Source organism: Gymnoscopelus braueri, assembly GCF_963280865.1.
Source record: "Gymnoscopelus braueri genome assembly, chromosome: 20".
Lineage (NCBI taxonomy): Eukaryota > Metazoa > Chordata > Actinopteri > Myctophiformes > Myctophidae > Gymnoscopelus > Gymnoscopelus braueri.
In genome coordinates this window covers 29,382,887-29,395,597 of record NC_137622.1, presented here as the reverse complement: position 1 = coordinate 29,395,597, position 12,711 = coordinate 29,382,887, and the positions used below count along the sequence as shown (strand labels likewise).

The window sequence follows — 12,711 nt, the reverse complement described above, 5'->3', positions numbered from 1 at the left end:
AAAAGTAGCAAAAGTGGCTTCTTTTCCAAAAAATAAATATGCTTGTATGTATATATACAGTATACGTAGTCTATATACTGTATATATATACACACACACACTGGGAGGAGCAAATTGCCATTACTATTAACATATTACACACAACATATGTTTAGCACACTGATCAAGGTTAAACACAGATTATTTGGGGTCTCTAGAAAGGCAGAGTATCAATGCACGCATGTTTACATATCTGTATATCACGGTGTCAGTCACCTTGATGTCTTCTGGTTTTATGCGACAATGTACCTAGTGGTACATTGCTGTCAGTGTGAACACAAAAACGACTGCAAACAAAACAAACAGCACATGTAATGTAAAAAAAATAAAATTAAAAAAAAACAAGCATTGGTATGTTTCTTTTGAACAGTTGGTTTGAATAAAACATAGGGTGGGGGGGAGTGGTATGGAGCAAACGGTACAAATGCATGTCTGTCTTTTCTCTCTTTACAAAGTGCATACACTGTTTCATTAAATATCAATACATTAAATTAAAAATGATAGTGTGCATGAGAAGGCTGTAACAGATGTAGGCACATCAAAGTATCAGTTCCTTTTAAGCCTTATGCAGCAATTGACAATCTTTCCCTAGGGTTTGTTTTGTTTTTGTTTGAGGTGTCCCACTGGCGTGTGGAAAAAGAAAATAGTTTTTAAATTTTTTACTATGCAGATGAAAATAGTCACTTTGGCACATTCCCTCCAATGTCTGCATGACGAATGGCATTCCAAGACATCTGAAATGGTATAGGAATGGTTTAGATTAATGCTTTGTTGAAAAACTGTTCTCTTGGCCAGATTGAGGCATTCCTCCAAATGCATCCATCATGCACAAGTCTGGTGATATCCAATAGATGACAGCTCTCTCTTGACTGCAACAGCTAAGTAAGTCCTTGAGTCGAACCCTAAGCTCTGCATATTTATCAGTGTAAATGAACAGAAAAGCTAAAGAATCGCTGGCTGTTGAGACGAATACTGAGTGTAGGATGCATTTCAATGAGAGCATATAGTGTTGGATAGTTTGAAAGTCTATTCATAATTACCGGCTATAATGGAGTCTCCTTTTTGTAGTTAAACCCAGGGTCTGATCCTTCAATCTGCAATTTAAGGGCTTGTTTAAGGCTTAGTTCTGTCTCCCCAATGGGATAGTTCTCTAGAACATCCTGGTGGCCTCGGTTCTGGACGGACCGAGGCACAGAGACCCTTCCCAGGAATACCTGATTGCCCAGGTGGTAATTGGGGTTGGTCATGATGCCGTTCCTCTTCTTCTCTGCACAGCTCTGCTGCTGGATGAAGAGCTGGTCGTGGCCCGGCCCCCCCTCCGGCTGGGTGGCCGAACTGTCGATCATGATCTTACAGTGAGGATCCTTTACCGCAATGTTCGCGACCGCCTTGTTGAGGGCGATCCTCTTGTCGAACTGGGTCATTTCATACTCCAACACCTGACCCTGGCTCGATCCGCTGTTCTTGAGCTTTTTCTTGTCTCCCGATGTCCCTTTGCTGTTTGACGTCCCGTTTCCGACCTTGCTTCCCTTTGTCGACTTGAGACTGGGTTTTAACTGGGTCCAGTCAAAGTCAGTGGAGGGAGACGCCGGCTGCAGCTGGCCGATGGACTTGGTGGTGGAGGAAGGCGATACGATGGACTGCCTACTCCGGGTGCGTGGAAGAGAGTGCTGCTGGATCTGCTCTGTGAAGGTCATGCCATGAAAGCTGTCTATGGGCACGGTCTGTGCAGTGGCCGTAGACGAGGTGGTTCGCAGGGAGGAGTTCTTTGAGCTTTTGAGAGAATTGTTGGAGAGGGAGGATTTCTGTCTGTCCGCTGTGGAGTCGGGAGACTCCGATGGAGAGCTGAAAGCATGGACAGGTCCGTTGGGCTGACCTCGTCCAGACGACTGCATGTCTCCAGCTCCCGTGCTGCCAGAGCTGTTTGACTTGATGGTCAGACACTGCATTTTGCCCGTTACGGACAGTGGCGTTTTCTCCTCCAAGGTATGAACAGGGGACGGGTTACAGCCATTTAGAGTCGAGGCCCCGTATTTCTCTAGGAGTTTTATGATCATAGAGTGGCCTCCTTTTGCCGCCACTCTCATCGCGGTGCGTCCAAACTGGTCAGCGTGGTTGGGGTCGGCACCTTGCTCTAGGAGTAGCTGGACAACATCGATGTGACCCTCCTGAGCCGCTATGCCCAGTGCCGTCGCACCCTGGTTACACGTGTGGTCCACACGTGTACCGTTGTCTATCAAAAACTGTACAACTTTCGTGTGGCCTTGCCAAGCAGCAGACTGGAGAGCTGAGCGCTTCTCATTGTCACAGGAGTTCACGTCAGCATGATAGTTTATCAGCAGTCGGACCATTTCGACATGCCCCTGCCAGCAGGACACGTGAAGGGCCGTCCTGCCCTCAGTGTCGCTGGCTTCCACATTCGCCCCGTTTTCCAGGAAATACTCTGCCATTGCCAGCTGGTTTTCAAGTGCCAATATGTAGAGCGTTGGTCGCCCATCTGCGTCTTTGCAGTCTATGTCAGCCCCGTGACTTAGTAACAGTTCCACAATGTCCCTGTGACCTTCCAATGCGGCCACCCTGATAGCATTCCTCCCATCGTATCCCCTCTGGTCAATGCAAGACTTATTTTCCAGGAGAATATGAACGCAGTCGTAATGTCCCTCCTGTGCTGATAATATCAAGGGTATTCTGCCATCGTTGTCTACCTCGGAACAGCGGGCTCCTTGCTCAAGGAGGGCGTCACACACTTGCCGGTGGCCCTCGAAGGAGGCCATGTGTAACGGAGTCCAGCCTGCATCGTCCCTGTGGTTCTCGTCCAGGCCTCTGTCCAGCAGAGTGCGGACCACCTCCACGTTTCCCTGAGCCGAAGCGATGCTCAGGACGGTCCTCCCCTCGCTGTCGATGCTGTCAACAGCGGCCCCCCAGAACAGCAGTGTGTTGACCACAGAGGCGTGGCCCATGGAGGCGGCAGCGAGAAGAGGCGTACGCCCATTGTTGTCCGTGTGGTCCACGTCGGCCCCGCCTTCCAGAAGCAGGTCAACTACGTCCACGTGTCCTTCATAGCCGGCCACGAGCAGCGGCGTCATGCAGTCTTTGTCACAGTGGTCGACCTCCGCTCCTCTGTCGATCAGGAGGCTCACCACCGAAGCGTGGCCTTTGCTGGCCGGCACACAGAGAGCGGCGACCGACAGGGCAGTGCGCCCGTCCACGTCCTCGTGGTTGACCTCTGCCCCGTGGTCCAGGAGGTGCTCAACGATCTCCCTGTGTCCCATGTAGGCCGCCGCGATGAGCGCCGTTCTTCCTTCATTGTCCGCTTTGTTGACCTCGGCGCCGTGCTGGAGGAGATTCAACACGATGTCCTCGTGACCTCCCCACGCGGCAGCCCTCAGAGCAGTTCTGCTGTCTGCATCTGCACAGTCCACTTTACCGCCAGCGTAGAGGAGGGCGGACACCACTTCCGAATGTCCGCCCCATGCCGCCGAGCGCAGGGCCGTCCAGCCATCGTGGTCCGTGTGATTTATATTGGCCTCACAGCCGATAAGGCAGTTGACTACCTTGGTGTGGCCCTGCCTTGCTGCCAGAGTAAGTGCCGTCTGGCCATGGTTGTCCTCAAGCTCCATGTTTGCCCCTCTCGATATGAGCAAGTTCACCACGTCAAGGTTTCCACTGTATGCAGCATTGGCCAACAGGGTTCTTCCGTTCGAGTCGCACTGGTTAACAGAGGCCCCGTTGTCAAGTAATGTCCGAATCGAGTCCTCTCTCTCCAACGCCTGCTGTACGATACAAGACGCGTGATCATCCTCATTGTTCACATGAGCACCAGCTTTGACCAGAAGCTGAAGCACCTCCTGTTCTTTTGGTATAGAGGTGCTTAGAGAGTCCTTAGCAGGAGTTCCGTTCCATACCATCCAAAGAGCTAGATTAAACGGCTCAATCTGCAAATTGGAGTTGACAAGATGCAGGGCAAATTCCTGTACTTCCAGTGGTTTGAGCTGCTTGGCCCGGCAAGTGTAACTCATTGCCAGCATCCTGTGGCCCTCCGCTGCGTTGCACAGGTATTTCTGGGTGCAGTGCTTAACATCCAGCAGCCACTCTTGAAAACTGTAGTGAAAGAGGATCTTAGTGCTTCCGAGGCCATCCACTAACAGCTTGGCGAGGATGTCCATCTTCTTCTGAAACTCCTCCATGGTGAGAGTCATGTTTTTGGTCCAGACCGCGTGGTAGAGCTCCTTGACCGTGAGAGGCCTGCAGGCGGCCAGGATCACGTTGAGGATGGCCTGGACCTTGCCAAACTGCTTCCGGACGAACAGCCGCTGGCAGAGCCACAGGTAGAGGCCGTTGAGCGTGCCGGGGATGTCGCGGATCTCGCGCAGCATGATGAAGTTCTCCACCACGCCGTCCAGCACGCGCTCCAGGTAGAGGAAACAGCCGCTGCTCTTGATGTGAAGCTGGTTGAGCATCTCGGCCGTCTCCTTGGTGAGGTGCTGCCGCAGGGCCTCCTCCTGGTCCAGCCGGTGGAGGATGTACTGCTGGACGTCCTTGACGATGTAGGCCTTGCGCAGGTCGTCCAGGCTGATCTTGCGGAAACCTGCGGGAAGAGTAAAGAGCTCGTTAGATGTGTGGGTTTAACCCATTGAGACTTGAGGCCGATTGTACAAAAGCCTTCTAAAATCAGTGGTTCTCACACTTTCAAGAGTTTTCAAAAATGTTCATAAACAGCAGATGTACAAGCTTGTATATCTGCTATTTTTGAATAGCCAACACAAAAATCTGAAGTGACACGGACGCTTTCCCGGTTTTAATGGGTTTTTAAACAGCCGTAGCGAGATCATATACAGATTTAAAAAGGTCAATTTAAGATATAAATAACCATGCTAGTGTAGTACAGATGCATGCAATAAAGAAAACATCAACAATCCATTGATTGTTGATCATTTGCACTCCCAAGGACAACAATAGAAATAAGCTCTTGAGTGTTGCTAGTGTAGTACAGATGCATTCAATAAAGAAAAGATCAACAATCCATTGATTGTTGATAATGATAATTTGTTCTCCCAAGGACAACAATAGAAATAAGCTCTTGAGTGTTGCTAGTGTAGTATAGATGCATGCAATAAAGAAAACATCAACAACCCATTGATTGTTGATCATTTGCACTCCCAAGGACAACAATAGAAATAAGCTCTTGAGTGTTTCGGTGTCATTTTTAACAGATATGTACAAATATATGGTCATGTATATGCACTTTTTGTTAAGTAAAAACAAATACATTACTGGGTTAAAATGGGAGAGTTAAGGATGCTGGCAACAATGATTGAAGGAGAAACAGTGGTTCCCCCTACAATGCCTTAGAATCTGAATCATACTGAACAGAACTTAAGACTAGCCATGAGATCACAGTCACCGTTCCCCCCTAATAATCCTTCACCTTTGGCTAACTCGTTTAAGCCAACCTTTGCTTTTCTAAGACCCGGGCTAATTACCTATGAAGCCATGTTGTTTGAATAAAACCTTTCAAAATAGTTGAAAGCACAATGCTCCCGGTTTCTGGCAGTAAGAATTCCCTATCAGTTCATCTTCTGAGAGAATATTGAGCAGAACCAAGATAATAATGGGTGAACTAAATTGTGCTTCATCCAAGAGGATTTCACACAAAAAGTTAACATGTTCAGAAATCGAGAGAAAATTGCTTCAGGCGCATATTTTTGTTTATCCTTGAGACCTGAGGCCGATTCTACAAATATCTTCTAAATCCTAAATGTTGCTATATCAGTGGTGCTCCAACTTGTTCATGTCAAGGACCACCAAACGTACATGTATTTGGCCACGAACCCCCATCTGAAAAAGGTTTCTTCCAGGGACCCCAAGAAGCAAAGATTTGAGTACAAAATGTTTTAAAAATATAGATATTCAAAGATTTGCACATTTTCAAAAAATTGCAGAAGCTCATAGCGCGGCACAAAGTGGCACGCTATGAGCATGTATATCTGCCCATATTTTTTAAAGCCAACCAATGTGCTATATATATATATATATATATAGCTAAAATCTAAAATGACGCATATGCTTTCCCCGTTTTAATGGGTTATTTCAGCTTGGATTGCAATACCGTTGTGATGCATATGAAACGTTTGCATCATTACCTCCTTCTCACGTCACCTCAGTGACATGAAAAAGAAAACACATGCAACTATAAAAGGTGTAAATAACCATCAACTGGGGTCATGGTAAACAGTATCAGGCTGTGATACATCACACTAGCATCGCTCAAAGGAACACAGGCAGCGCTGCAGAGTGCACCAATCAAACCGAAGTGAGAACAGGGGAGCCATCATTTCCATGCTTGTAAGCACATCAATGGCCTGTAAAAAAAAAAAGCTCTCTCAAGTGCCTCACTCATTATGAGACAACATGCTCCCAGTGTAGACCTTTATAAATCTTCTTTTTTAGGAAAAAAGAAATAATAATACCACCATGGGTCTTAATTCATGATCGTTAATGTTGGGATTCCTCTCCCGGGCAGAGGAGAAATGGCCATCTAATGGCCTCTTTTTTACTAATAGGCAGAGAAAAGAGCCTTTCTCCATGCTGACACAATTTGCTCATGGTTTGCATCGTCTGTGTGGACCCCGGGGCAGGGGGAGTGTTTGTGCATACTTTTACTTAAAGTTCCCATGGCTCTCTCAGGCTTAGAAAAAAAAAAGAGAAGAAAAAAAAAAGAAGAAGGAAGTCCATGCAGACTCCCGTGATGTTATTGACATATTTCTCAATGACTAACAGGTGTCCAGCTGTGGGAAAATGAGTTGTTACTGTGCCTTCTTATCTAATTGCTCCAGTTGGATCTTGCACTTTAAAACCTGTTTTCCTGGAAAGAATATGGTCTACTTTCACATTGCCAAGTCTAAAAAGTGGTCGACATGCATTTTTTAAATCAAGACACCTCTTACTAAAACATTTGGCAGTTAAATGTACTGGGCAGAGCCTCTGGCAAGAAGAGAATGCTTCGAATCACAGCAAAACATCCATCTTGGAGAGAAACCTTTAAGATTGCATGAATTATATAACAATATTTGGCTCCGCAGACTATGAATCACACATTGTCACTATGCCTTAGGCACAGTTCTCTCACGGTTCAACTTATATTGTGTGGGTAAAAAAAAAAAAGAAGGCTATGAAATCGTATTCCATGGGAGGGAAAATGGGAACCACACCTGCAGAGAAATGAGAAACATCCCCCCCCAATCTATTGTGTACTGCTTTAACCCATTAAGACCTGAAGCCGATTTCTACAAAATGTCTTCTAAGTCCTAACAGTTTTCTGAAAAACGTATGTTTCTATATCAGTGGGTTCTCAAACTTTTTCATGTCAAGGACCCCCAAAATGATATGTATTTGGCCGTGGACACCCATCTCAAAATATGTTGTTCCAGGGACCCCCAGAAGCAAAGATTTGAGTTAAAAATGTATATATATATATTAATTTGCACACATTTTCTCGATTTTTCAAAAATAGCAGATCTACAAGCTCATAGCGCGGCACTCGGTGCCGCGCTATGAGCTTGTATATCTGCTATTTTTGAATAGCTTAAGTGTAAAATAATGCTTTTTAGCTCAAATGAAAAAGTGACACAGATGCTTCTTCAGGTCTTAATGGGTTAACTCATTCAAACCGGGAAAGCATCCGTGTCATTTTAGATTTTAGCTATATATATAAATAGCAATATACGTTTTTCAGAAAACTCTTAGGATTTAGAACAGCGGTTCTCAAGAATAGTAGATATACAAGCTCACAGCGCATCACTTCTCTTCTGGGGGCCCCTGGCACAAAACATTTTCAGATGGGAGGGGGGGGGGTCCACGGCCATAAATATATATATATATATCGATTTGGGGGTCCTTGACACGACAAAGTCTGAGAACTACTGATTTAGAAGGCATTTGTAGAATCGGCCTCAGGTCTTAATGGGTTAAAGAAAAATACAACCTGTGAGAATCCAGGCAGGTTCTGACAGCTTAGATAACAGACAGGGAGAAACAGGTGCAGTGGTTTTTCTCTTCCAAGAGGTAGGCCTTATATGTTCACCCTTTATGTCTGTCTCACCAGATCAATCAAGCACATCTCTACTCACTCCAACCCCCACACATGCCAAAAATATGTCCTAAATCCCACAATCATAAAAAGGGGATATTAAAAACATGGAAATGATATAATGGTGTTCATATCTTGCACAAGGATTCATGGTCAAATGTTTTTTTTGGTTTTTTTTTACAAATAATCACAAACTGAAATTCTTAAATTCCTTGCCAAAGGCATAATTTACCACAAGGTAGACAGAGTGTAGCAGTGACACTGTCTTGCAAGGCACATGGTCATTGAATCATTACTAAGAAATGCTTTGATTCTGTATTTAATATTACATTATCAAAGTAAAGCACATGAAACAGATTCACCTAGTCAATATGTTCAGTAAACCATGAGAGAAATTAAACCAACACTAAGTTTTAATTTAGTGTTGTTCACTAAAGTTTTAATTCATCCCTAGTGCCATTAAGGTGCAGTAGTATCAGACAGAAATTCGGTTAATCTTTTCTGTTGTTGTGGATTATTGTTTATCTGGCGGTTTATTTTACGCATGTCAATATCCCCCCTCCTTTTTTCCCCCTTTTTCTTTTTTTTTAAAGGAAACTTGAACTTGTTTTGAGCAGCAGTGTTCATTTTCCACTTCCCCTGTCTCCCAGACTCAATGCCCTCCTGCTCTAGCTCCCAGCCCCACCTCCAGGTGCAGTGAAACAGGAGGAGGCGCTGACATCATGGGAATTAGACACAGGGATAAGACACGCACTGTGGAAATGAAAGTAATTAAGACGGGCAAAAGGAGAAAGCGGTAATGGAATACTACTAATGTTGAGTTTGTTTAAGTCAGCAAGTACAAGATAGATTAAGCAAATGTTCAAGCACATGTTACTTTTACATTCCAAAACCTTTGGTACCTTTTCAACACTGGGATCAATACTTTGTGATAGATGTGACTAATGTAATATGATGCCAGAGATCGCCCTGTTCTCTGATTCTGCTATGGGAAAAGAGCTATGAGGAAGTACTTACAAATTGCCCAAGAAAAAACAAGTAAAGGCATAAAAATAATAATAATAAAGTTAAGTATTCCATCACTGACTCTTCCTCACTGACTGTTCCCAGACCTTCATTGGAAATTCTGGAATAGTTCCAGCTGGGACAGGAAATACATACACTGAGAGGGGGGGAAGAGGCCGCTAAGAGGGGAAAGGGTGCATAACAATTTTGAAAGAACAGCTATTTTCACCCAGCAAGTGACTTTGACAGTAGCATGACATTTCATTTTTCAAAGTTTGTCAATTTAGATTTGTCCTATGCTCAGGGGGAGTCTGACAAACAGCATGGACATTACAGAGCTCTAACACCGTTGAGAATATGGGAGGGGGGGGGGGGGGGGGGGGTGTTGTGCTGTAGTTTTATTATCACGGTTTCTTCTAAATTCCACAGCTGCTGACATGCCAATTATGAAGACACAGTGACTAGGAAATCTGGAGGAGGCAGAAGGGAGACAGATTTGACTGCAGCCATCACAAAATGAAGAGTATGGTTGAGGGGGGAAAAAAAAGAAAAGAAGAAATAATAAAAGTTTTTGAATCAACTTCATGGGGCCAGGAGAAAGTCAAAAGCAAGAACTGCATAAGGAATTAGGGCGTTCAATCTGAATAAGCCGGGAAAGGACTACTTCTTTCAATTATAGTGAATGGAGGGAGATGACCTACAATTTCCACTTGAGTCATCGCAGACATCACTTCATAAGGCTTGGATCTCAGTAGTGCAGCCCTTGCATTATTGCTCCTATTGTAGTGAGAGGGCAGTGAAAGCCGTGCAACAGCTGTGGGGCAAAGGCAACCAGAAGTATCATTCTTATAGCTGTTCAGTCGCATCAGTGTGAGGGGACTACAATTAAATACTACAAGTCTTACTAACCAACAATATTCTTCGAAATGATTTACTTTCTAACTGAAAACCCAACATACACAGCAAAATCTTGAACCTATTTTTACACAAGACGCACAACTACAAGGGCAGAATAATTGGAATGCAGGAACTTTTGCTCAGTGTTGTGAGCATGCGCATATTTGTGTGTTATGTTATGTGAATGGCTGAAGAGGCTGTATAAAGTGACTTGCTAAACAAGCAACAAATGACACATTCATCAGGGCGAGGGATGCAGGCCTCTGAGCCAGCTGCTGCTCGTTATGGAACTGGATACCAGCCATGAGAGAGAGAGCACCAGCGCACAAAGAGGGACTGTTTGCCTTCTAGATTAATTTCTAGATGACAAAATGAAGCATGGGTGTATGCGCATGTGTGCATGCAACTGGAGGGCGTTTACTACAGGTTCTGGCCGATCAAGCAGGATTTTTTTTTAGAAACCGGCAGTGCCTCAACCTCGCCGCCACGTTCTTTGAGAGACACCGTCTTAAGTCATGGGATCCAAAAAGAAAACAGAAACCCAAGCCTTGTTCCCCTCTCTCTCCTCAGGCTCTCAACGTTCAGCAAACGTCTGCTCGACAGCTGCAGAGGTCCCAGCTCCAAAACATAAAGAGAACCTCCTTCCCTAAACACAAGTACTGGTGGACGGGATTCAACTCCAATGTTCTACAACAGTCATTTCTTAAGGCTATACTCCTTTCATAATTTGAATATAACATAACAGTCATATTTCATAGCGATACGTCACACTCGTTTGATTATGTCCATAAGAATAGTAGCATGTTGCATTTCACTGTGTGTGGACAAATGGGATTCATCAAACCGTTTCGACACAAAAGAAACCACAGTGCAGGACTGATTCCAACCAAGTCACTCTTTCAACTGTACAGGCAGTAGTGATGTGCGGGTCGGGTTTTTTCATGACCCGCCCCGCCCCAACCCGCGACGGAACGCGACCCGCCTCAACCCGCCCCGCGAACCCATATATAAATCTATGGCTCAACCCGCCCCGCGACCCGCGGTGGGAATATATATATATATTATATAGCGCTCTTTTAAGTACCCAAAGTCCCTTTAAATGTCTACAGTAGCACAACATTGTCATGGGCTGAATAAACAAGCATGTTGGTCAAAATAGGGTTTTTTTTTTTTTTTTTTCGTGGAGAGCGGCTGACCCGCTCACCCTCAGCCCGCATAATTTTCTCTGAAATCCTGACTCGACCTACCCGCGCCGCGGGTTGACCCGCGGGTCCCGCGGGTTACGGGTCGACCCGCTCATCACTAATAGGCAGCTTTTGCAAGTGAAGCAAGTAATTTTTTTGACATTGGCAACTAGATGTTATGGTCAATCTTTGTCCCTGTAACACTGCTTGACGAGCAGAGCACTGCCAGACGAGACGCTGAAAAACAATTACACAATTAATTTGGTTTCTACCGTAGACAATGACACATGAAGACATCACTTGCCCCAACGTGCCTCGCATGATGAAATTTCTAACGGCTTCGACCGAGTCTTACCAGTTGGACCTGTTGTGGTCTTAACTGAACACAGACAGCGGAATACCGCTCAAAGACAGCGGCGGCCCCTCAACTCCGCTGGGATTAGTGTGCAATCTAATAGTCTTATCAAACCACCTGCAGCAGGAAGGAGGATAAGGCTCGCAGGGGAATACATCCATCAAAAGTTGATTTATGCGGAACATTGCAGAGCTCCCAGCGCAGATGATGAGTGTTTTATTAAACAGCCAATGAAACCAGGTTTTGTGCTCGGGATGCACTTCTGTCTGAATGAAGGAAGTTCTGACATGAGATCAACTCGTGAGGCACACCTGGCCACACCTGGCCGTACTGTGTGTGCGCTTCCACTTATCCAACAATGGAGTACTATTCTGAGCTAGCTGTCCCAATATATCACGGAGGTTCTTGATCGAGTACAGCTGCACAGACGACTGGAAATTTCGTCCAAGTGGAGAAATTCCCAATACAAATCTACAGCTGCAGTGAAAGAGTGATGACATTCTTTCAGCCAGTTTAACAGTATACAAATCAAATATAACCCACAAAATATAAATATTCTGGGAGTAGATAAATTGAATGAGCTTTATCCATTCCAAAGTATCCATTCACCAGTATATCTTTGTTTCTTTTGGGGTAAAATCAGGGGGCCAAACGTTGCATATCGTCGCGGTCGGGTGGAAAACCTTGTATGTCCAAAACCGTTCCTTTTTTATATTGTTTTTAAAACAGTGAAAATAGACGATTGCGTGTGAGCTTGTAGATCTGCAATTTTCACTACTTTTGTGCAACACTGTATGAAGTAGGGTATTAATTTACAGAGTTACAAGTTGAGATATGGAGATACAAGGTTTCTGCCGGACAGCAACGATATGCAGTTTCACAGCAAATAGCCTGGGCAATGTCAATCTTTGTAACATTGCCGTCACAGTTTTGTTCGTTTCATGTGCGATTTATTTTGCTTTTATATGCATTGCATTCTTGTGTATTCTTTTTTTTTTTTACTAGATACTTATTAATTTTTGTTGTGTGCAGCCCTTTGGGACATGCTTTGTGATATTGGGCTATAATGAACTTTGACTTGTCATATGCAAATGTAGTTCTAAAAACTATACTGGTTACAATGATTGTGTGCCCACTGTGCT

The 12,711-nt window shown here is 44.7% G+C and overlaps 1 protein-coding gene across 3 annotated transcripts in view; it reads right to left on the bottom strand.

The window, feature by feature from the left end:
• Positions 1-262: 262 nt before the first annotated feature.
• ankrd50 (ankyrin repeat domain 50) overlaps positions 263-12,711 on the bottom strand; it is a 39,541-nt gene continuing 27,092 nt past the window's right edge. For all 3 annotated transcript variants that reach the window (XM_080415282.1, XM_080415283.1, XM_080415284.1), the window contains exon 4: positions 263-4,627. In XM_080415282.1, coding sequence (XP_080271408.1) covers positions 1,083-4,627 — 3,545 coding nt within the window. In that variant the 3' untranslated portion in view covers positions 263-1,082. The remainder of the gene's footprint in view (positions 4,628-12,711) is intronic.